Source organism: Girardinichthys multiradiatus, chromosome 23, assembly GCF_021462225.1.
Source record: "Girardinichthys multiradiatus isolate DD_20200921_A chromosome 23, DD_fGirMul_XY1, whole genome shotgun sequence".
Taxonomy (NCBI): Eukaryota; Metazoa; Chordata; class Actinopteri; order Cyprinodontiformes; family Goodeidae; genus Girardinichthys; species Girardinichthys multiradiatus.
This window is the reverse complement of record NC_061815.1, coordinates 46,553,755-46,578,294: the sequence shown is the minus strand read 5'-3', so window position 1 is coordinate 46,578,294 and position 24,540 is coordinate 46,553,755. Positions and strand designations below refer to the sequence as shown.

At 39.0% G+C, this 24,540-nt stretch overlaps 1 protein-coding gene across 3 annotated transcripts in view; it reads right to left on the bottom strand.

Moving 5' to 3' along the window:
• Window positions 1-24,540, bottom strand: part of fstl5 (follistatin-like 5) — a 286,679-nt gene that overhangs the window by 13,754 nt on the left and 248,385 nt on the right. For all 3 annotated transcript variants that reach the window (XM_047353775.1, XM_047353776.1, XM_047353777.1), the window contains 3 exons: window positions 14,409-14,435; window positions 14,073-14,191; window positions 5,042-5,191 (listed from right to left, as the gene is read on the bottom strand). In XM_047353775.1, the coding sequence (XP_047209731.1) occupies window positions 5,042-5,191; window positions 14,073-14,191; window positions 14,409-14,435 (296 nt within the window). The remainder of the gene's footprint in view (window positions 1-5,041; window positions 5,192-14,072; window positions 14,192-14,408; window positions 14,436-24,540) is intronic.

Below are 24,540 nucleotides of genomic sequence, written 5' to 3'. Positions count from 1 at the left end.
AAGGTAAACTGCTCCTGAGAGAGTTTACTCAAATAAGAGGAGAATATCTCTTGAATCCTAACTAATCTTGGAGCATGTTGTCATCAGAGAAAACAGGTGTTCATTATTTTACCCTCCACTAACTTCTTACAGACTGGGGAGGATTATGAGGATCTTCAGCCAATATGCTGTGGTAACTTCAAGCACAGACAGCATTACAGCTACCTTAATCTGCTATACATGTCGATGTTAGAATTAAGATACTACAACAATATAAATAAGTTTTGAAAGTCACTCTCCAAAAAAAAAAACAACAGAAAAATCATGTATGCATCCATTTATTAAGGTCCTTCTAAAACATAAGATGATGCAAAACCAAAACCTCAAGTCTCTGTTAAAAACAAGTGACAAGTTCAGGTGCTTAATTAACGACTGCTAACATAATGCAGAGAAGCTTAAACCTCTAGGTAGCTAAATAATGAGCTTTTGACAGGCTCTGGGAAACCAGTCTGCTCACCGGCAGGTCCCTAAGAGGCTTCTGTAAACAGCTATCAAGGCACCAGGAACATCTGTGGGGATCTGCGCCGACTTATATTATCGCGACAGACCCAAAAACCCACTGACACCAATAATTTAACTCACTGCTGCTCTCTAGACTATTGCTGCATGTCAACATCTCCAAATTTATCCATTTTCTTTCTAAGCTTCCTAAAAATAAAATTACCTTGGAGGATAAACAGTTTTGCAAACACTGTTGGAGAGACTGCTTCTTACAGTATTTGTGTGAAAAACCCTGGCAGTGTTGTCATGTTATAATAATTGAAAGGTTGTCAAGCGACAATATCCATAGAGAGTTGGACATCGGGAGTCACCCGGTCATCACTTCTATGTGAAGGTTAACTGCAGGTCTTGATAGTTGCAGTTTGTATGAAACGAGTCAGGTCAAGGTTTAGCAGTCAGCAAAAGGTGAGACAGCTGATCTTAAAGCTAAAAAAGAAGCACTTTAGTGAAACCAAGCGGAGATGCTAAGATTTCTGATAAACAGAAACATGTCAAAGACAAATGGAATAAAGACCTTTTCTTGTAAATCTCTCTAAATGTTTATCTTCAACTTACTGAACAATAAGATCGTTTAAATGAGGACTTACAGGTCCTTCTCAAAATATTAGCATATTGTGATAAAGTTCATTATTTTCCATAATGTCATGATGAAAATTTAACATTCATATATTTTAGATTCATTGCACACTAACTGAAATATTTCAGGTCTTTTATTGTCTTAATACGGATGATTTTGGCATACAGCTCATGAAAACCCAAAATTGCTATCTCACAAAATTAGCATATTTCATCCGACCAATAAAAGAAAAGTTTTTTTAATACAAAAAACGTCAACCTTCAAATAATCATGTACAGTTATGCACTCAATACTTGGTCAGGAATCCTTTGGCAGAAATGACTGCTTCAATGCGGCGTGGCATGGAGGCAATCAGCCTGTGGCACTGCTGAGGTCTTATGGAGGCCCAGGATGCTTCGATAGCGGCCTTTAGCTCATCCAGAGCGTTGGGTCTTGAGTCTCTCAACGTTCTCTTCACAATATCCCACAGATTCTCTATGGGGTTCAGGTCAGGAGAGTTGGCAGGCCAATTGAGCACAGTTATACCATGGTCAGTAAACCATTTACCAGTGGTTTTGGCACTGTTAGCAGGTGCCAGGTCGTGCTGAAAATGAAATCTTCATCTCCATAAAGCTTTTCAGCAGATGGAAGCATGAAGTGCTCCAAAATCTCCTGATAGCTAGCTGCATTGACCCTGCCCTTGATAAAACACAGTGGACCAACACCAGCAGCTGACACGGCACCCCAGACCATCACTGACTGTGGGTACTTGACACTGGACTTCTGGCATTTTGGCATTTCCTTCTCCCCAGTCTTCCTCCAGACTCTGGCACCTTGATTTCCGAATGACATGCAGAATTTGCTTTCATCTGGAAAAAAGTACTTTGGACCACTGAGCAACAGTCCAGTGCTGCTTCTCTGTAGCCCAGGTCAGACGCTTCTGCCGCTGTTTCTGGTTCAAAAGTGGCTTGACCTGGGGAATGCGGCACCTGTAGCCTATTTCCTGCATACGCCTGTGCACGGTGGCTCTGGATGTTTCTACTCCAGACTCAGTCCACTGCTTCCGCAGGTCCCCCAAGGTCTGGAATCAGCCCTTCTCCACAATCTTCCTCAGGGTCCGGTCACCTCTTCTCGTTGTGCAGCGTTTTCTGCCACATGTTTTCCTTCCCACAGACTTCCCACTGAGGTGCCTTGATACAGCACTCTGGGAACAGCCTATTAATTCAGAAATTTCTTTTTGTGTCTTACCCTCTTGCATGAGGGTGTCAATAGTGGCGTTCTGGACAGCAGTCAGGTCGGCAGTCTTACCCATGATTGGGGTTTTGAGTGATGAACCAGGCTGGGAGTTTTAAAGGCTTCAGGAATCTTTTGCAGGTGTTTAGAGTTAACTCGTTGATTCAGATGATTAGGTTCATAGCTTGTTTAGAGACCCTTTTAATGATATGCTAATTTTGTGAGATAGGAATTTTGGGTTTTCATGAGCTGTATGCCAAAATCATCCGTATTAAGACAATAAAAGACTTGAAATATTTCAGTTAGTGTGCAATGAATCTAAAATATATGAATGTTAAATTTTCATCATGACATTATGGAAAATAATGAACTTTATCACAATATGCTAATATTTTGAGAAGGACCTGTATTAAATTGCTTCATATCTAATAAGCTTTTATTAGCTGAAATGATAAACTGCACAACCATAATCAACTCTAAGCAAAAATGAAAAATATAAAGATTAATTATGAAGCTGTTGTTTGCCAATGACTAATCTTAAGTGGTACTTCGACCTTTGTTTATAGAGTGTATGGATAGAATTACAAACGATTACACATTGTTGCCAAATCATCTGACCCAAAGCTCCAGGACCTGAAGGTACAATGGGGAGAACAAATATTTGATACACTAATGATTTTGCAGGTTTTTCCACTTGCAAAGCATTTAGAAGTCTTTCATTTTTATCATGGGTACTCTTCAACTGTGAGTGACAGAATCTAAAACAAAAATCCAGAATATCACATTGTGTGATATTTAAGTAATTAATCAGCATTTTATTGCATGACATAAGTATATGATCACCTAACAACCAGTTAGAATCCTGGCTCTCACAGGTCTGTTAGTTCTTTAAGAAGCCCTCTTGTTCCCCACTCATTACCTGTATTAAATGCACCTGTTTGAACTTGTTACCTTTATAAAAGACACCTGTCCACACACACAGTCAAACAAACTCCTACCTCTCCACAATGGTGTCATAAATGAAAATCACACAATGTGATTTGTTGGTTTTTTGTTTTAGATTCTGCCAATCACAGTTGAAGAGAACCTATGATAAAAATAAAGGAATTCTACACGCTTTGCAAGTGGAAAAACCTACAAAATCGGCAATGTATCAAATATTTGTTCTCCTCACTGTATTTCCCCCTTCTGCCAAAGAACCTGTGCTGACCAACTGGCTACTGTCTTTGCTCAGATATTCTAAGCTATATGAGGTTCCCTCCTTCTTCAAGTGTTCCACCATCATTCTGGTCACCAGGAAAACACACCAAAAGAAGAATAGATGGATACAGATCAGTTACCCTGACATCTGTGGTCATGAAATCCTTTGAGCAACTGGTGTTGAAGCATCTGATGGACATCACAGGCACCCCTGTTGGACCCCCTGCAGTTTGCTTAGCAGGCAAACAGGTTGATGCAGTCAACTTTGGACATCAATTCATCCTTCATCACCTTATCCACCCAGGGACATACGCCAGGTTCCTGCTTTTGGACTTCAGTTTGGCCATTACCACCATCAACCCAGACATCCTCCACCAGAAGCTCACCTAGCTTACAGTGCCGGCCTCCACCTGCGAGTGGAGCAGCAGGTGAGGCGGGGGCGATCTTCTACTGCATAATAACCATCAGCACCGGTGCCCCCCAGGGGTGTGTTCTCTTCCCACTCTGAAGCTCCTAAAGTTTGCAGATGAAAGCTCCAACAGATACTGTACTTCCTGCAGCAACTCCAAGTAAAACCTTCCACAGGAGCTGCTGGTCATCTTCTACTGTACACTACTATTATTATGTATGTAATGTGTTCGTCCATCACTGTGTGGTTTGGCTCATCCACAAAACAAACTGCAACGAACAATTAGGTCTGCAGAAAAAAAATATTGGTGATGACCTTTCCTCCACCCAGGACTTATACAGGTCTAGTGTCAGGAAAAAATGTTATGACACCTCTGCAGATCCCATACATCTTGGACTTTTACCTTCAGGTCTCGCTACAGAGTGCTACTTGCATAAACCAGCCACCACAGAGGCAACTACTTCTCCCAGGCCGTTTCTCTGATGAACACAACATCACCTTACAGCCTGAGTGGTCAGCTACTCTGCTGTGAAACAAAATAAGCATATTTGCACAACCACAACCTGTCTTTTTTCTTATTCTTTACTGTAAAAAGGTAATTGGCTGTACATACAGATACATGTATATACTGTGTGAATATGTTTATACTTAATGTCTGTACTCAGTGAGGGTGTAAAACCAAAGTCACATTCTTCAGTTTAGGAATCTTGGCCAATAAAGCTGATTCATATACAGCTAACTGCAAAGCACTGTGTAGTCTGACAGTATCAAAAGAACCTGCAGTAGCTTCTTTAGCATTTTCACCCACAGCAGAACTTCATTCCCTTCCTCACTCAAATCCTTATTCCCCTCACTCAAGGAGATTATAAACATTGTTAGAATTGACATTCTGACTGAAACGTATCCTGATTTTTACAAAATCACACAAATAGTCATTTTCTGTAATGACACATTGATAACTCTTGTGACCCACTGCTTTCAATCAATGTGAAACACTGAAAATCTTCAAACTTTAAAAAGGCAAAAACAAAATCATTTGTTCTGTGTAAAAGCATTATAAAACGGACATGAAACCAGGTTTTCTAATTTATCCACAAAATTACCTGAACAGCTTTCTGAGTCTGGATGTCAACAATGAGCACCCGGTCCAAGGTTGGCTGTGTCACATAAATAAACTTGTCCTTGACGTTGACAGCTGATGACCACACACACCTCTGCACCACCTCTCCAGGCGAGGTGGGGCAGACCTCCTCCTGCAAAAACACAAGCACAAACATGTTTACTTTGAGTTAATTATTTTTCATATCACCAGAAAATTCATCTCATTAAAAACCAATTATTTTCATCTAGTCTTTTTTGTGTCTTTTATTTACTACTGCAGCCTTTTCACTGATATTATCATGAGTGGTGTCATCTTGGCAACTTAGATAAATTAGCTTTGCAGTTTCCTGCAAAATCTTAGTAATGACCCTCATTTGTCCATATATAATGGGCAGGAAAAAGCCCGCAGATGATCTACAGCTGCTCAGCTTCTAGTCCTGGCAGCTCCAGGGTTGTTGGCCAACTGGAAACCTGTCAACCTTCTGCCTCGAGAGATTTTCTTCCCTTCACACACGCTAAAGCCCTCTAAAACTTAGTGCTGTCCAGAAATCTGATCAGGCGACATTTCAAAATGCAAATATGCATAACAATGACAGCAATTTTAATTTATTTGGCTTCATAAAAATACCTGACTCCATTAACTATAATCTTGTATGAAGTGCAAATGTAGCACCTTCTGTCATAGTCACATGGGTTTAAAATATAGAAATTCCATCTCTTGCTGAGGTAAATATTGAGTCATTTGGTACTGAACTCTGCGTCACCCCTGCAGACCAACACAGTGGTCATTTGATGCTATGGACCATTAATATCTCACTTATCGTGCCTTTAGGAGGTGAGAAATCGAACATCTAACACCCAGCTGGGGGTGTGAATGTAGGCGGCTTCACTTTTCTCAGTTTTTGTGTGTTGCATATGTCAGTGTGTGTGGGTGGGTTTTATGTATGCGATTTAAGTAGTAACTGACAGCCTTTAACAAAGAACTACTTCCCTTTCAACTAAAACAATGGAGTGTATATGCAAGGGATTTTTCCTCTTAATGCTGATGAATGTAGAAAAAAGCTTGAGGGTTGTGATATTCGATGTAATTTCTTGTAGCGCAACATTTATGAAAAAAACAAAATTTGATTTTGTGGAGGATAACTGCCATTAAAAATCCTTGCTGAAGCTCTAAAATTGTGGAAGGGGAGAGTTCAGTGCACTTGCTCCAAATCACAGCCAGTTTCACATGTTGACGTATGGATTCATCAAACATAGCAGCTGCTAGAAAATGGACTATTTCCATGTGCATTAAAAGAAAAGGTGTGGGAGAATTCCTTTCAGATTTTAGTCATGTGTCCAACTGTTATTTGTTTCCAACCAGCTTGCTAATCGTCACAGTTTACAGTAAACAACCTTGTGTTGGAACACTGACAACACAGATAATGCTTCTGGTAACAGAAAATAAAAAATAGAGAAAATGCAATTAAGTGCTGATGAAGCCCATTCAGGTCTGCATAGCAATAATGATTGCCTCCCAATGAATAGTTTTGTAATTTTTGATTATTTAGATATTTTATGTTTTTTGTGATTAAACATTGAAAATAAAGAATTCTCTACTCTGTTGTCTTATCATGACAACACCAAGTCTTAACTATTTAGGCAACCCTTTAAAGACATGAGATAATAGATTTATAATTAACGTTTCCTCCAATGAAAACTGGTCTCTTTAGTTAAACATTTTCTTACAAGCTACTCAACTAGTTCGGTCATTTCATTCATCAGGTCACCTTTGTGTGACACAGTTTCTCTTGTCAACGTAAAACAAGATTTAAAAGATATGCTTTCAAAACCTGGTAAACCTTTTTCTAAACCTTCCCTACAATGTAAACTCCTTTTAAATAAATGTTAGGGCAAGTGAATTGGTGAATAGAGATTTTTCTTGTTGAATAGAGCATCCTCTCCCTCACCTATTGCTACTCACTGCCAGTAAGCTGACTGAAGGAAGACAGCAACACATTTTCCTGTCAAAAGAACAAACTGAGAGGTTTAAAAAGATTTCAATTAATGTAAATCACAGACAGTCGTAGCATGGAAACTAAAGGAGCACCGCTAGTCACACTTATTAAGGTAACTCTATTTTAAAACTACAATTTGTAAGATACATGCAGCACGCTTGTTAGGCAACTGACTACAGCCTCTATCAAAGTATACAGGCCGATTAATGAATCAGCTAATCTTATCATAAGATATGTCTCAAGTGTGAAAGAACCGAATGGCAAATAATTATGTTAACAGTAGGCATGTGAAAACAATACTAAATCTAAAGGCTGTTAATTTAGTTTTTTCCTTTCTCTTTAGTACCAATATGGCATTTTACTTTCAAAGCATTGGCAACTGTTTTTGTATGTTTGAAAAATTCAGTCATACATTTATTTGCAATCTTTATGCAAATACAGTGGCATTGATATTTTTTAAATCAATGCAGAACATGCCTAGTACTGCCAGTCATGCAGTTGTGTTTAACTTTGTGGCAGTGAAAGCAACTGAAAATATATGCTTAAATACAGGAACATCATACTACATGGTTGATTTAAAAAAAAAAAAAAAAAAAAATATATATATATATATATATATATATATAATCTTATTTATATGCTAGTCTAGTTCACACTTTTCAATTATCAGCTGTCAGATAAAATCTGTAGTCGTGAGCAGATTGTAAGAAACCATTTGCTGCTGAAACTAATGTTTGATTGTTGTCCTCCATTTTCTCTCACTTTTCAGGAGCTGAATACAGCATCATCCAAAAGTATTCATGCTGCTTAAACTTTTCCACTTGTTGTCACCTTAAAGCCAAAATTCTCTAGGTATTTTATTGGGATTTTGTGTGATAGACTAGGACAAACTAGAATATATGGAACTGAAGCAATGTATTTTGTAATACTATTAATAATATTATAATTTATTTTTATAAATAAAAGCCTGAAAATTGTGGCATACATTATATCATATCTGCCTTAGTCAGTACTTTCAATAACCACATTTCATTGTATTTATAAAAACATGTCTTTTGGAGAATGTCTTTCAGCTTAGCGCACCTCAAGACAGATATTTTTGCCAGTTAATTTTTGCAAAATAGCCCAACCTAGAAGCGTGTGCTTTGACTGGGCCATTCTTATGAATAATAATAATAATATGAATTAATCTAAGCAATTTCATTGTAGCTCTGGTGGTATGTCTATGGTTCATGGATCCATCCCTAGCTTGCACTGGGAAAGCAAAGCACTTCTGAAAAGGGTCAAACTTTCCAAAATGAAGGAATTATATTGACAGCCAAAAATTACTCCAAACAGTTCTGTGGCAGGAGTAGGATCCTTTCAGATTGTCCTTTTTACTGAGCTAAGACTGAATACTAACTACTATATCTGAACATAAAGGTGTTTTGCACAGTAGTGTGTATCAGTTTTCTACTCTATATGGTGGGAAATAATAATGAATGGGCTGGCTGATTACCATAACAAATCAATCAATGCCCGTCTGTGATGGAGAAAATGTGAGCGCCATCCTGAGAATGGTCTCGTGTTCACAATGCAGGACAGTGAGACCGCACCAGAACTCGCATCACAACAGTCGCAGTGATTGATATCCTAATACAAACACACCTCTCAGAGGAACACTTATTGTTGTTTATTGTTGTGCATTCATGGCTTCACTTTATGTATAACCTCCGTCCAATCAGCACAGGGTTGCTGGATGAAAAGCAGCTCAGAGGAAAGTGTCTATTTGAGAACACATGTAAATGTAACACGTATCTATCAGTTTGCTGCGCTGAATGTTTTTCTGCCTGAGAAGTCTGGTGATAAACGGTGATCTAAGGAAGGGTAGCTGGGTGTAAAAGAGTCTGCTGAGGGGTGAAACCAGCTCTGATTGCATGTAGTCTGTCAACAAATTAAAACAAACAGGCTGACTCGACACTATAAAGTCCCCCCCAGTGACTTGGGTACTTTTCTTTAAAAGACATATCTGAACTACAAAATTGTGTAGACATCACAGACTCATTTAAAGGACTAAAAATATATATATTAAAAAAAATTTATTTCCCCAATAGAATGGAGTTTATAGTTTGCAGCTCAAAAACAAAAATCAAGCAGCTTCACGAATGAAAAAATATTTTGATTTAGAATAGGCAACATTTGTTACAGTATGTGTAATAATAAAAACAATGAAACATATTCATGTGAACATAGAGTTCTGTTGTCGGCTTTCATCTTTTCAGACTTTCTTTGGAAAACTTGCAAAAGTATTTCAAAGCATGTTCCATTAATTTGAAAAACGAGAAAGACATGGCACCCACAGAGGAAGACAACACAGCTGTACATCATGTAGCTGCTTGAGGAAACGTACTGTTGAGATATGATCAAATTATGTCTGGAATAACTCATACAGTATCCTGCAGAGGTGTGCTGCTTGAAATTTTTCACATTTATGTTGCAACTACAAACCACCTCTATGGATATAATCTAGGGCTATGTTTTTCAATCCTGGTCCTCAAGGCACCCTGCCCTTCATGTTTTAGGGCCCTGTTCCAATACCCACACTACACCCTACGCCCCTCTATAAAGTGTGTACTTTGTAAAAGTGCACATAGGGGTTGAAGTGGCCAGGTTATGAGCGTGCAAAATTGGAGAATTGGGACAGGAGGGATTACGTCATCGACTTGCACCTCTGGACCGTAACTACCACGTCAAAAATGACGAGACCCGTTGCTGTTTTTGCAGTCTTGCTGTTAAAAAAATATTTTAAAACAGCAACAAGCAATTGTTTCAAGGAGAAGAAAGTGCAGGAAGTGAAGGAGGCTGCAACAGACTCTCGCCACAGCACCAGTGTTTGTTCGAAGGTTTACACAGTTCTTATTATTCTTATTTCATGGTTGATTACATTGATGGTTGTGGTTGGTTTTTGCTCAAAACGTCACCTGCAGCAGTGAATTGTGGGTAATATCCTTCAGCGAAGTCTATGGGGTAAGAACGCTGTCAAAAACAATGTGTATGTAAAGACGGAAATGTGTGCATATTAGTCAATAGTTGTGCATAAGTAAAATCCAAAAGAGGTATTGTATATTTTCTCTATAAGAATTCGAAATAAAAAGTTACAGCTTCAAGAAATTACAAACACAAAGTTCAAGTTTACAGTTGTGGTTTATTCTTTATGAATACAATATGCTATAAAAGTTTGTAAATACGATTTCTTTTCTATGAGAATACGAATTTACATCAGCGACTTGGCATCACGAAATCTCAGGCTGGTTAGTGGAGCACAGAGTTAGTCGATTCGCGTTGCGCTTGCGCTGTCACACTCCTCACCGCCAGTAAACATAGTGCCTGAATGGGAGATAATTCAGTCTAAAAGGAATATGAGGGACAGAGGGGAGATAGGGGGGAAATCAAGAGTATTATAAATAAAGCATTGTTCTTATTTTTATGAAATACAAAACTAAAACATAGAATATAGTGGGTGGAGTTATACAATGATGTACAGTAGGTGGCAGTATGCACCTCTGAATTTGTTGCGTACCGCCAGCAGAAGAACAAGAAAAAGAAGAAGAAGAAGCAGGAGCACTAGCGCCAAGATGACGGACCAAGAGCATACAGGTCCGTCTCAAAAAATGTGCATATTGTGATAAAGTTAATTATTTTCCATAATGTCATGATGAAAATTTAACATTCATATATTTTAGATTCATTGCACACTAACTGAAATATTTCAGGTCTTTTATTGTCTTAATACGGATGATTTTGGCATACAGCTCATGAAAACCCAAAATTCCTATCTCACAAAATTAGCATATCATTAAAAGGGTCTCTAAACGAGCTATGAACCTAATCATCTGAATCAACGAGTTAACTCTAAACACCTGCAAAAGATTCCTGAGGCCTTTAAAACTCCCAGCCTGGTTCATCACTCAAAACCCCAATCATGGGTAAGACTGCCGACCTGACTGCTGTCCAGAAGGCCACTATTGACACCCTCAAGCAAGAGGGTAAGACGCAGAAAGAAATTTCTGAACGAATAGGCTGTTCCCAGAGTGCTGTATCAAGGCACCTCAGTGGGAAGTCTGTGGGAAGGAAAAAGTGTGGCAGAAAACGCTGCACAACGAGAAGAGGTGACCGGACCCTGAGGGAGATTGTGGAGAAGGGCCGATTCCAGACCTTGGGGGACCTGCGGAAGCAGTGGACTGAGTCTGGAGTAGAAACATCCAGAGCCACCGTGCACAGGCGTGTGCAGGACATGGGCTACAGGTGCCGCATTCCCCAGACCTGGGCTACAGAGAAGCAGCACTGGACTGTTGCTCAGTGGTCCAAAGTACTTTTTTCGGATGAAAGCAAATTCTGCATGTCATTCGGAAATCAAGGTGCCAGAGTCTGGAGGAAGACTGGGGAGAAGGAAATGCCAAAATGCCAGAAGTCCAGTGTCAAGTACCCACAGTCAGTGATGGTCTGGGGTGCCGTGTCAGCTGCTGGTGTTGGTCCACTGTGTTTTATCAAGGGCAGGGTCAATGCAGCTAGCTATCAGGAGATTTTGGAGCACTTCATGCTTCCATCTGCTGAAAAGCTTTATGGAGATGAAGATTTCATTTTTCAGCACGACCTGGCACCTGCTCACAGTGCCAAAACCACTGGTAAATGGTTTACTGACCATGGTATCACTGTGCTCAATTGGCCTGCCAACTCTCCTGACCTGAACCCCATAGAGAATCTGTGGGATATTGTGAAGAGAACGTTGAGAGACTCAAGACCCAACACTCTGGATGAGCTAAAGGCCGCTATCGAAGCATCCTGGGCCTCCATAAGACCTCAGCAGTGCCACAGGCTGATTGCCTCCATGCCACGCTGCATTGAAGCAGTCATTTCTGCAAAAGGATTCCCGACCAAGTATTGAGTGCATAACTGTACATGATTATTTGAAGGTTGATGTTTTTTGTATTAAAAACACTTTTCTTTTATTGGTTGGATGAAATATGCTAATTTTGTGAGATAGGAATTTTGGGTTTTCATGAGCTGTATGCCAAAATAATCCGTATTAAGACAATAAAAGACCTGAAATATTTCAGTTAGTGTGCAATGAATCTAAAATATATGAATGTTAAATTTTCATCATGACATTATGGAAAATAATGAACTTTATCACAATATGCACATTTTTTGAGAAGGACCTGTATGCTCTTGGTCCGTCATCTTGGCGCTAGTGCTCCTGCTTCTTCTTCTTCTTTTTCTTGTTCTTCTGCTGGCGGTACGCAACAAATTCAGAGGTGCATACTGCCACCTACTGTACATCATTGTATAACTCCACCCACTATATTCTATGTTTTAGTTTTGTATTTCATAAAAATAAGAACAACGCTTTATTTATAATACTCTTGATTTCCTCCCTATCTCCCCTCTGTCCCTCATATTCCTTTTAGACTGAATTATCTCCCATTCAGGCACTACGTTTACTGGCGGTGAGGAGTGTGATAGCACATGCGCAATGCAAATCGACTAACTATGTGCTCCACTAACCAGCCTGAGATCACGTGACGCCAAGTCGCTGATGTAAATTTGTATTCTCATAGAAAATAAATCATATTCAGAACTGTTATAGCATATTGTAAAAATATACAATACCTCTTTTGGATTTTACTTATGCACAACTATTGACTAATATGCACACATTTCCATTTTTATATACACATTGTTTTTGACAGCGTTCTTACCCCATAGAAGTCCGCTTAGATTTGCGCTTAGCCGAAGTGTGGTTAAGAGTACAAAGGGGATGGGCTAAGGAACACTCTGGAGAACTGGAACACACTACGTACTCAAAACCCTCAAAGGTTACACAAAATTCAGGGACACAAAGGTGTAGTGCGGGTATTGAGACAGGGCCTAGATGTTTCCCTGTTTCAGCACACCTGATTTCGATTCATTACTGATTAACAATCTTTTGACAAACTACAATCATCTTGATCAGGTGGGTTAAAGCAAAGAAACATCTAAACCATGCAGGTCAGTGTGCCTTCAGGACCAGGGTTGAAAAACACTGATCTAGTGTATAATTGTGAAGTGAAAGACAAATGATTAATTATTTTTAAGAATTTTTGTGAAGACGCTCTCAATCTAATCTGACAGTGCTTGAGCTAATTTCTTTTTAAGAAGAATGGGCAAAAAGAGACAAACAGCTAAAGACTTGCAGCTGTAATTTGTAAAGGTGGCTTCGCTTTTTTCATTTTAATATCTGAAAACGTTTCAAAACCATGCGTCATTTTCCCTTCACTTCAGCTAAATGGTGTTGGACTATCTCACAGCTACATTGAAGTTTGTTGGAAAATGTGACAGTGTAAAAATTTGAAGCAGTATAAATACTTCAGCAATGACTATGTGCTCTGATCCTGTGATGATGTCTGACACCAGAAAGCTCTGTAATATTTAATTTAGATGAGATCAATAAATAAAACAAATATTTCCATATGTTCCCAGACATTCATAGTAAAATTCGGACATCCTGAAAAATATTTTGAATGTTTTTGAATTTTTACTTATCTATTCCCCATGCTGGGAATACTGTTAATCAGTTCTGTCAAGTTTCTACTTATTTTGAAGATGGGTTTCCTGTTTGTGTAACAAAACCTCAGTGAACACGAGCAATAAAAGCTGAACATTGTTGGCCAAGAAAATCAAGATGACACTTAATTTTTTGCAAAGAATTTGGTTCATCTTTCAGGTTCTGAGTAAAACTGCAATAAAATAAAAAATATCAATTAAAAGCAGCAAAACTCAGGTTAGTGCCTTTTTATCTACACTGAAGTTCTGGGGCTTGATTATTGCAGAAAATATACCCATTTGATTCCATGAACAAACATTAAATAATAGGACTTAATGATGTGTCTTAATGTCTTTCAGTAAGTTTTGGAAGTCTACATCAAACAAAAATAAGAGTAAGGCTTTAGTTGATAGAGTACTAGATGATGATTATTATTATTATTATTAATGTTGAACTTTTCTTATGACCACTCACCTGCAAGGCCAGCAGCTTCTCGCTGGGCTTAATGTGCCGCTGTATCTCACATGCCACGGGCTGAATCACTTTAATCCCGTCTTCATAAAACACGTAAAACATGTTTCCAATGCCGAGACCTGCAGGAGAACAACACGCTTATTACATACTTGAAAAAGCTCCTGAGGCTGCAAAGTATGACCATTTACAATTGAAATAAGCTGGCAGCAATGTTACCTATGATTAAAGTAACAAATCATTTAATCCTCCTCATCACAGTTCAGTAACTCTATTACACAAATTCAATTAACTCGGGTTAATGAATGCTATAGAAGAGAAGGAACATCCCAGACGTACCTTCTTCTCGCCACAAGATGTTTGCCACTGTGAAACAGTAAAATGGGAAAGTGCAGTTAAAAATAAATGCAAGAATCAATAGGGCCACTCTGCAAGAGGTATGATCCAAACAGAAACTCCTGCTGAGGCAAAGAGGAAAGCAGACTACATGAAAGTTTTATGGAAAGTGTCTTAGACTCCTACTGCAACAAACAATCAATCCAGTGCTCTGCTTGGAAATAATTTGATACCATGTACTGCAAAACAGAGAGCAGTCAACTATGAATGCTGTATAGCCATTTATTCTATTATTTTTAAATGGTGAAAACCTAACATAAAAAGGGGAAAAAAACTAGATAGACAATCATTTAATTAATATGAGCTATAGGCATTCATGAATAGTCCAAATATTTTAAACCAAATGATTATCGCAAGTCATTAAGAAGAAATAATGGCTGATTTGGCTGCTGTAGCAGGTTATTTCTCATTAAATTCACTTAGAGGTGACTAATTACATCAAATACTGGCTAAAAGCCACATAACACCCTGAGTGCTTTAAGGGATGTAAAACTGGCCGACAGATGGCTTTCACAGCAGCCTCTAGATACTCTGAAGATGCTGTTAAACTACTGAATAGGTAAAGTGGCAGAATGATATATATATACTTTCTATGCAAATATAAGTGCAAATTCTGCATCCTGGTCAATTTTATCCACCAACTCAGCAGCAGCACTGTCCTCTCAAACCAACTCTTTACTAGTGACCTTCCCTCATTGTTCATCTGTCCCCCAGTGCTCTCTCTGCTTCCATTTTCAGTCTGCAAACCAATCTCCAGCCCAATTCACATCCGATTTTAATCTTGCCTCTATTGCAATGATCATCCTCGCAGCCTCCTGCTCAAGTGGACAGATGCAGAGAAAGAAAAGGGTGGAGAGACAAAGGCAGTGAGGCAGCGCGGTGCTGTTACTCAGCCTTAATCTTTCAAAAGTGCTTTGTCAAGTGTTTCCAGTGCAGCCTTGCATACCTTTTACATCATTAAAAGTTTGACAAAAGAAATAGGCCTACAGATAAAGGAACAAATACAAAAAAGAGGGAAGCAACAACAGAACAAAAGGAAAAACAATACAATTAATTTGAGATCTGCCAAAATAAAAAACTGAGAAAATAGAAAGGAGGAGTTGAAATGAGATCTTGCGTGCTCTGGTCTTTCCAATAGCCTAAAGTATTGAAGCAATTCATCACTGGGTAGAGAGACTGGCTGTTCTGCGCATGCGAGGGACCCATACATCAATTTCATCATCCATACAACAAAACAAGCCTACTGCCACTGCAGGCGGTGAGTTCACTCTTTCTGGCCATAATAACTACTGTATGTTTCCACTGGGCTCCAAACATCAGGGATGCCGCTCGCCCCAGCCAGACTGGACTCTACAGTTTGTACCCATCAGCAAGGTTACACAAATTCAATTTGTTTACATGAGCACACTGCTATGACAGTTGGCCAAACAGCCCGTGGTGCCCAACACAGTGGCGAGACAGAAAATGGTGAATGCATAATAGAGGGAAAGTAATTGGATTATAGCAGATGTAAAAGAAAAAGTGTAACTTCAGATCACTGCCTTGGGTGTGCAAAGATTTCCTGCTTTCTTAAGATAATCAGAAACGTCTTAGAGAAACAGATAACTGAATTATCCTTTAATTGCCAGGACTGCAAATAAGAGATTGGACAGAAATCAAGTGCAAAGTCTCAACTGTTCTGGAGACATTAAGGACCTTACCTTTTTCAAAAAATTGTTTCATCATTAGGCTGCAAAGTTCAGCCCCTATCTAAGCTGCCTTGCTGCTAATAAAACAACAATGAAGCCAGGCATTTCCTGTGATTATGTGAACTTATACATATCAAGCCTGAATTGGAAAACCAAAGGAGGCATAAAATACAATTAAGCATGGTCAATATTGAGCACAACACACAAAATGTGTGGCAGACTTCTCTCATTCTTGCTCTCGTCGTCGTCGTCTGCTTATCCGGGACCGGGTTGCGGGGGCAGCAGACTTAGCAGAGACGCCCAGACGTCCCTCTCTCCAGACACCTCCTCCAGCTCCTCCAGGGGGAGCCCAAGGCGTTCCCAGGCCAGCCGAGAGACATAGTCCCTCCAGCATGTCCTGGGTCGTCCCCTGGGCCTCCTCCCGGTGGGACGTGTCTGGAACACCTCCCGAGGAAGGCGTCCAGGAGGCATCCGGTATAGATGCCCGAGCCACCTCAACTGGCTCCTCTCGATGTGGAGGAGCAGCGGCTCTACTCCAAGCCCCTCCCGGATGGCTGAGCTCCTCACCCTATCTCTAAGGGAGTGCCCGGCCACCCTACGGAGGAAGCTCATTTCAGCCGCTTGTATCCTGGATCTCGTTCTTTCGGTCATGACCCAAAGTTCATGGCCATAGGTGAGGGTAGGAACGTAGACCGACCGGTAAATTGAGAGCTTTGCTTTTCGGCTCAGCTCTCTCTTCACCACAACGGACCGGCACAGTGCCCCCATTACTGTGGCAGCCGCACCGATCCGTCTGTCGATCTCCCGCTCCATTTGTTCCCTCACTCGTGAACAAGACCCCGAGATACTTAAACTCCTCCACTTGAGGCAGGAACTCCCCTCCAACCTGAAGAGGACAAGCCACCCTTTTCCGGTCGAGTACCACCCTTTACTCATTCTACAGAGTAAATAACATTGATGGTATATGGTATCTTCTATTTGCCTCAGACTTAGAAGACTTTTTTTGTCAGCCATTTTTCTCTCAGCTGTGAACTGCTCCAGTGCATGCTGAAGGTCATGAGTTAAAGCTGCCAACAGAATGACATCATGTTCAAAAAGTAAAGATAAAACCTTAAGGTTACCAAACCAGACACTCACTTTAGAACTAAGTCTAGCTTCTTCCCATTGCCTGTTCGTGGGTAGGATTAATTAGACAGCAAGTGAACATTATGTCCATGTAGTTGATGTGTGAGAAGCAGGTAAAGGGAGCAATAGTAAGGATTCAAGCAAGTTTGACAAGACCAAATTGTGATGGTTAGAAGACTGCTTTAATGTGTCTCCAAAATGGCATTTCTTGTAGGGCGTTCACTAACTCTGCCGGTCAGTATTTATTAAAAATGGTCCAAGCAAGGAACAGTGATTGGCCCAATCCAACAGATATGCTACTGCAGCTCAACTTGCTTTAAGAATTAATGCTGGCTCTGATAGAGGTATCACAATAGAGGGCATCACAGTTTGTTGTGTACAGGGCTGCATAGCCACAATCCAATCAAGCAGCTCATCCTGGCTCATATTCACTGCTGAAAGTGCAAACAAGGGGCATTAGAAATGGAAAATGTGCAATGGAAGAAAGCGATGTGCTCTGATGAATCACAATTTCTTTTACATCATGCAGATGGCCAGGGATGTGCTACCTGGGGTACACACGGTATCAGGATCCACTATGGGAAGATGGTAAGCTGGCAGCATCAGTGTAATGCTTTAAACAATGTTCTGCAGGGAAATCTTGGGTCCTTCCATCCATGTTGATGTTACGTTGACATGTACGATTTATTATTACTGGGCATGTACACCCTTTAATGGAAAATATATTCCCTGAAGCTACGGCCTCTTTCAGCATGATAATGTTTCCTACCATAAAGCAAAAATGGCTCCGGAATGGTTTGGAGGACCCACCATGAAATTGACAAGACCTTAAGGATCTGCTGCAAACATCTGTGCCAGAGCACGCCCTCTGGGGTCTACCCCAAATGTACTTTGTAGGGAAAATAAATCAAAAGTCAGAATCACTTTTCTTGCCAAGTTAATAATGGTTTGCCTGGAAAAGAAAAGAAATAAATCTATAATCCTGGTTTTAATGGCAGCCACATAAATTAAAAGAGGAAACTATAACCCAACGCCAGTGTTGTTAGTTGTTGGCCTCCTACGTGCTTTGATAATAGCAACAAAAACTATGGCAGTGCCTGAGGTACTTAGGCTGCATGGCCGTTTGATCCCGCTTTTGACAGATCAAGAAGCTATAAAATTTTTAAATATCTGAAAATTTAGTGACTGATAAATTCAACAGCTGTGCTCCTGTGCTTTTGGCAGCTCAGTGTTATATACATTAGTGATGAAATCTAACTCCGCGCATCCTCAGAGAAAGAAAATTCAGGTGGAGTGAAGATACTACTGAAATAACAGCTATGACTGCTGCTAAATTAAGGCTGGGAGCTTGTGACGGATTTGAGTCAGTATCATCTCTTCAGAGAGGAAAGTGATCAGTAAGCTTAATCCCTGAAGCTAAATCCAAGTTTTTGACTGTGGGTTTTAAAGATGACATGTTACTAAGTGAGCCTAAAATATCCAGAGGTTCATCACAACCTAATGATACAATAAGGGATATAGAAAAATAATCATTTATGTGTAATAAGTGCAATAAAACTAAGTTAATTTAACAAGCATTATTCTTCTTTAATTTATTTGGTTTGTTTTGGTTTGATCAATGCAAACATTTAATTAGCAATAACGGCCATCATGCAGAGGTTTTATTTGATTTTGACAACAGGACTTTGGAGTCTCTGCCTTGTAGGTGGCCTAATACTGTACACTTTTCAGATGTTCATTAATGAATCCTAGATGTACTTAAGAGCAGAAGTGTTGTAATTTAACTTTATATGCATGAAAATGTTCCACTTGAGTTATAATATTCACTTCATGAAGCAGTCAGCATGAAACTAAGTCGACAGACAGCTGGCTGCTCATGCTGTAGATTGCGTCACTGTCTGGCTTGTGCTTTTTGCTGTTGATAGTGTGTCCAACACCGTATGAAAGTCTGCTGTGATAGGAAGAACAACGCTGATGGAAAGAGATTCTATTTTAGCGCGAACTGATTTGGTCTACTGAGAGGATATGGAATGGGCAGGATGGTGGATGGCATTGAATGACAAGGCTTTGTGGAGGATTTGGCATTGAGCTGGGGAGTCTTAATACTGCAAAACCAAGGTTCAGAAGATCAGAAGAGATTGTTTCAACTGATTTCCTCCAGCTGATTTCAGTTTACAGTAACCTATCTGAATAAGTAAAATCCTGCTGTGATGAATTTTACTGGAACAAATTCAACAGATACTGAACATATGAAACAACGGGAAGAGACGTGTGGAGCAAAGACTCTTCTGTCTTATGCTGTAGCTGCTTGTTGAATAAAGATGGCTCTTTTCTTTACGATTCAGCGCTGCATGGTAGTGCAGTAGGTAACGGTGATGCCTGGCAGCAGAAAGATTCTGGAGTGTGCATGTTCTAACCACAGATGCAAGGTTTCTCTCCGTACACTGGTTTCGTCCCACAATCCAAACACATGCATTTTGGGTTATTTGGAGATTCTAAATTACCCTTGTGAGTTTGAGTCATCTGCCCTGTGTGTCTCTGTGTTGACCTGTGATTGACCCGTCCAATTTGTCCCCCTGTCACTCACTGTTGCTAGACATTGGAACCACCCTGCATGGACTACACATTTATAGAAAATGGATGGATGGATAATTCTAAATAACTGCCGTCAGTTTGATTTAATAGTCTTCTTTGGCACACGTTGACTAGTTCACAAATGGTGCAAACAAATATTTACCTGTTCTAAGTGTAATTAATGTTTTTTTTATTTTACTATAAATCTGAACAGAAGGTTCAGAGTTGGTCTGAGATTTAATCAATGTATGAGACTGCTTAAGGACACCAGGAGACCTTAAATTCACACAGTGCATGTTGACAAATGCACCAGCTGAACACCAAGTTCCCCATTAAGCTCAAAACTTTATAGATCTAAATTTATGTTAATGTAGTTTTAATGTCAAGCTAATTTATTAATTTCTGCTGCTTGTGGAGAAATATTTAATTCACACTGAAATTGGTTGTAAATAAATCAGTGAGTAATAGCCTTTGTTTCTGTGGATGTCTGTGAGCATAACAAAATACATGGCCACGCCTTCATGACTTCACCTTTCAGAAGCCTGCTTGCCTGACGCAACTGCTGAAGAACAAGAGAAGAAAGTAAGTCAGAGAACTTACCATAGTCAGTTCCTTCAAATACAGACACATCTATACAATCAAATTTATTTTTTAATGGTTCTGTTGAACACTACAATAACAATGATCATCTTTATTTGTCATTGCAACGTCTATTCCAATTTAATTTGACCTCAACCCTCAACCCATCCCTTAAGGAGCAGTGGGCTGTTGAGCAGCACCCAGTGAGCCTTCTAGGACTAAGGGTCTTGCTTAGGGACCCAGAGTGACGGTGTGTAGAATTCAAACAAAGGGACTTGCATCCTTTCCAAGACGTAGCCGCCCTCCTCTAACCACATATTTGTCATCATGCACTGTGTGAATTACCACGTTATGCACATTTTTTGGCAAAATAAGTTAATCGAGTAAAGGACGTAAAGTCATCTGGTGCAGTCCAGACATCCCAAATCTTAGATCGGATCAACTCACTAACTGGTGTCCACACAATCTGAAGAAACATGTGAATTGGGAGTTTTTGGATGCATGGATAAATCAATTTGCTTTCTGCACTGAAGTGAAACTTAAAATGCATGAACCCAGCTGGTTTTTATGTTTCCTGGCCAGTACAATTTGTTGTTATTGTTATTTTTATATTTTGTATAGATTACACATTTTAAAGTTGCTGTTGGGTCTGACATTTTTATAGGAATCTGAGAAGTTCCGATGAGCATTTTAGGAGACTTAGGATGGGATTATTTTGTTATACTACGAAACATAAATTTTCAACTCAATGTACACATTAAACATATTGTGTACCATCCTCTCATTTATGGTATCCACTATAGTAAATACAGAAAAACAATAGAACAAATAAACAGGACTTTTATCAACATTGTGTGCTGCAAACTGCTTCTGAAATATCTCTGGTTGAAACAGAACTCAGAACATGTTACTGAGTTTTGTGACATTCAGTTTTATTGTATATGTGCAGAAACGTGCTGCACTCAAATCTCAGACTCCTTTAAAGTAACAAACCGTTATATGTTTTTAATTCTGGATCACAGCTAACGTCTGCCATGTTTGAATTTAATTACAAATGATTTATTTATTTATTTGTTTACATACTAGAATTTGAGATTGTGCATTTCTTTTATGCCAAATGCCTTGTGGCTGGTGGGCTTCACATTCTACACTATTTTCTCAAGCTTAGTTGTAGAAATAAAGAGAGAATGAGAAAATTGGTGCCAACAGCTGAGAGAAACATAACAAGAGCAAAATATTGCTCAAATACACTATTTACTTAAAGAGGAAAGATTAAGGACTATATGGTATTCAAGCACAATTAGGCATTCTGTTTTCTTCTGAATATTATCGAAACCTTCAAAGAATCAGTGTGGAAACAAATACTGAAAAAAATGAACATTTATCCCAAGATTTGGGATAAAGCAATTTTTTCCTTTTTGGCTCAGTGCAGAATGCAAACATGCTCAAGCATGGACAATATAAAGTGAGCTCAGAGGTGCTGTGATAGCTGGTGGGCTAAACTGGAGACACAAAATGAAATTATGCTTTGGGCCAAATGATATTCATGATGTTTTAAACCCAGCACATGTCTTTAATTTATTGTCACTTCTGACAGAATGTGACGTCTTTGATAAGCAGATTGTGTTTGACTAAAAGACAACATAGTCTCATTCCTGTAGTAAAACAAAGTCTGTAAACTGTTTTGGATTATGGAGCTCCAAACATTTTGTTTCCCTCATCTGTTTGGTATCAGTACTGTTATCAAAATACTTTTCTAGCCAATTAAAAAAGATGTAGAGGATGATCAAAACAAGAACAAGTGTTTCATTTCTTTAAAAGGATATAGAGATTTATTTAGCAAACTGGGCCAACACAAGTATGTTTGATTTATAAGACTCATAAACTAATTAACATGAGTAATTAGGCCTTATAGTGTGTCAGCCACATAACTCAAATTAATCACATGCAGGTCAGCGCTCACTATGCATCAGTTTTGTGCATCCAATGTATAACGAGGTTTTTAAATGGTACTCTCAAACCAAAACCTAAGATTATTTCATGTTCTTTCTGTGTATTTTAATATGATGCCAGAGAAGTGCCTCTGTGAGCAGAGTTTTCTCCGGTAGTATGGAGCATATGTATTACAGTGCTCCGACAAAAGCTACAATACGACAAAGGTAAATTAGCTCCAGTTGCAAAAAATACACTGACATTTATGGTGTTTAAAATAAGAGAATGGCAACCATTACTTTAGGTAACACCATTTTTAGAAGTACGTTTAGTAGCATGCCAAGCAGCCGACTGCAGAGAGCCCTACTAATTAACCGGCAAACAAAAGCTTCTAAGACTGCCAGTGTTACTCTATAAAGTGCAGAACAATGAAAAGGTGTAATGTTGTGCATCATAAACATGTTTATTTATTGAACTATGAAATTTAGGCAATGTTGCACTATTGTAACTATAATAATCAATGTTATTCATTTAGCGGCAGTGTAATTCTGGATTTTCTGTTAAAATTAAATAAAATTAATTCAATCATGTTTTACAGTTTGAATTTAAATTTCTTTGTAAATATTGTGACAATGTAAAACTGGTATTTTTCAATAAAGTTGTGCCACCCTGAGCATCTCAAGCTTTCTCAAACTTAGTGATTTATTGTTTAAATATAAGACACTAGTCTTCCAGAAAACAGTTTATTCATATAGCTAAAAAGAAGGTCCCTGTTTAAACTGATTCTGGCCAATCATATATCAGCAGTGGAGCCAGCCATGCCCTGCGCACATGTGAGCTCTTACAAATGAAGCTGGCTTCATGGAATCATAGGATACATAGAGTGGATCTGTGATTAAAAGACAAATGCAAAAACAGTGTTTGTGATATATCTGATTCTAAACAATAAAACAAATCAGTGGTACCTGATAGCCCATTATGGATACAAATTGACACAGTTTGTATGGAAGGTCCATCGGGAAACGGCTATGTTTGAAAACCAAACGCCACAGAGACACACCGGGCTTTTATCAAGGAGGAATACCAACCTCATGGTGCTTTCAAATTTGGTTTCTTTAGTTTATTTGGGTTAGAACTAGTTCTTGTCAAGGTTGAACTGGAACAACATTGTCTATATGGTGGCTGGTTTGCCTGCTACCTATTGTTTGTGCACTACTTAAGGCAACAAAATTATTGCCATACTGTTAAATATTTTTCTGGTCTTCTGAAGCAGGCAAAAGTTTTTTTTCAGGCAGTTATGTAAATGGTAATGTTTATTCTGCATTTTTGCTTGGTATCTGTATGGAGATTGAAATGTTATTATAGTGACAACTCTACTGGTTGCTTAGTGGAACTGTGACCTTTACTAAAGAAACTACAGTACACATCCAGTTTTCTGCTCTGTCTTGGTTCAGTCTGTGATAATGGCAAGGAATGACATGCGTCACGCACCAGTGTGTTTTTTTACATTAAAACCCTAATTAGTTGATTCACCAGACCATCAATGCTACATCACACCCTCCATCAACAAAACTGACTAACCTGTTCATGAACTAACAGCTATAAGGCTCTGTAACGACTTTGCTTGGTAGCTCAGAGGTATAACAGTGGCAGGTTGACTTTAATACCCCTTGCCATGTTGGTCCTCTAGGAAAACAAAAGACATCAGGAAAGATTCTAAATTCTAGTCTGAAGAGTTGTGAAAAAGGGGCAACAGTGACAGATGCTCACAGACAATTTTTTCACTTGGGAAGAGTTCAGCAGTAAATAACTGATAAATTATGCATCTTCCCAATGCTCTGAAAATAATGATCCTAAACCCATAATTTAGATTGATGAAAGAAATTCAAAGAGATACACCAAATCAAACGTTATTTTTTTGTAAAATACTGTTTGACGCTATGCATTTCACCACTTCCTCAAACATTAAAAAACTCCAAATAGGTGAAGACAAGTCATTTTGATTAGTTTTTAAAATCAACCCAATACCAGCTGTAACATATATATGTTAATATTTGTATTGATAGCAGATGGGTATAGCTATAATAAAGTTTGAGCTATCAGAAGATAAGGTTTGGCTTAATGAGGTGTTGGAAAGGTAAATGATGACACCCAGACAAAATTTTGATTTGATGTTA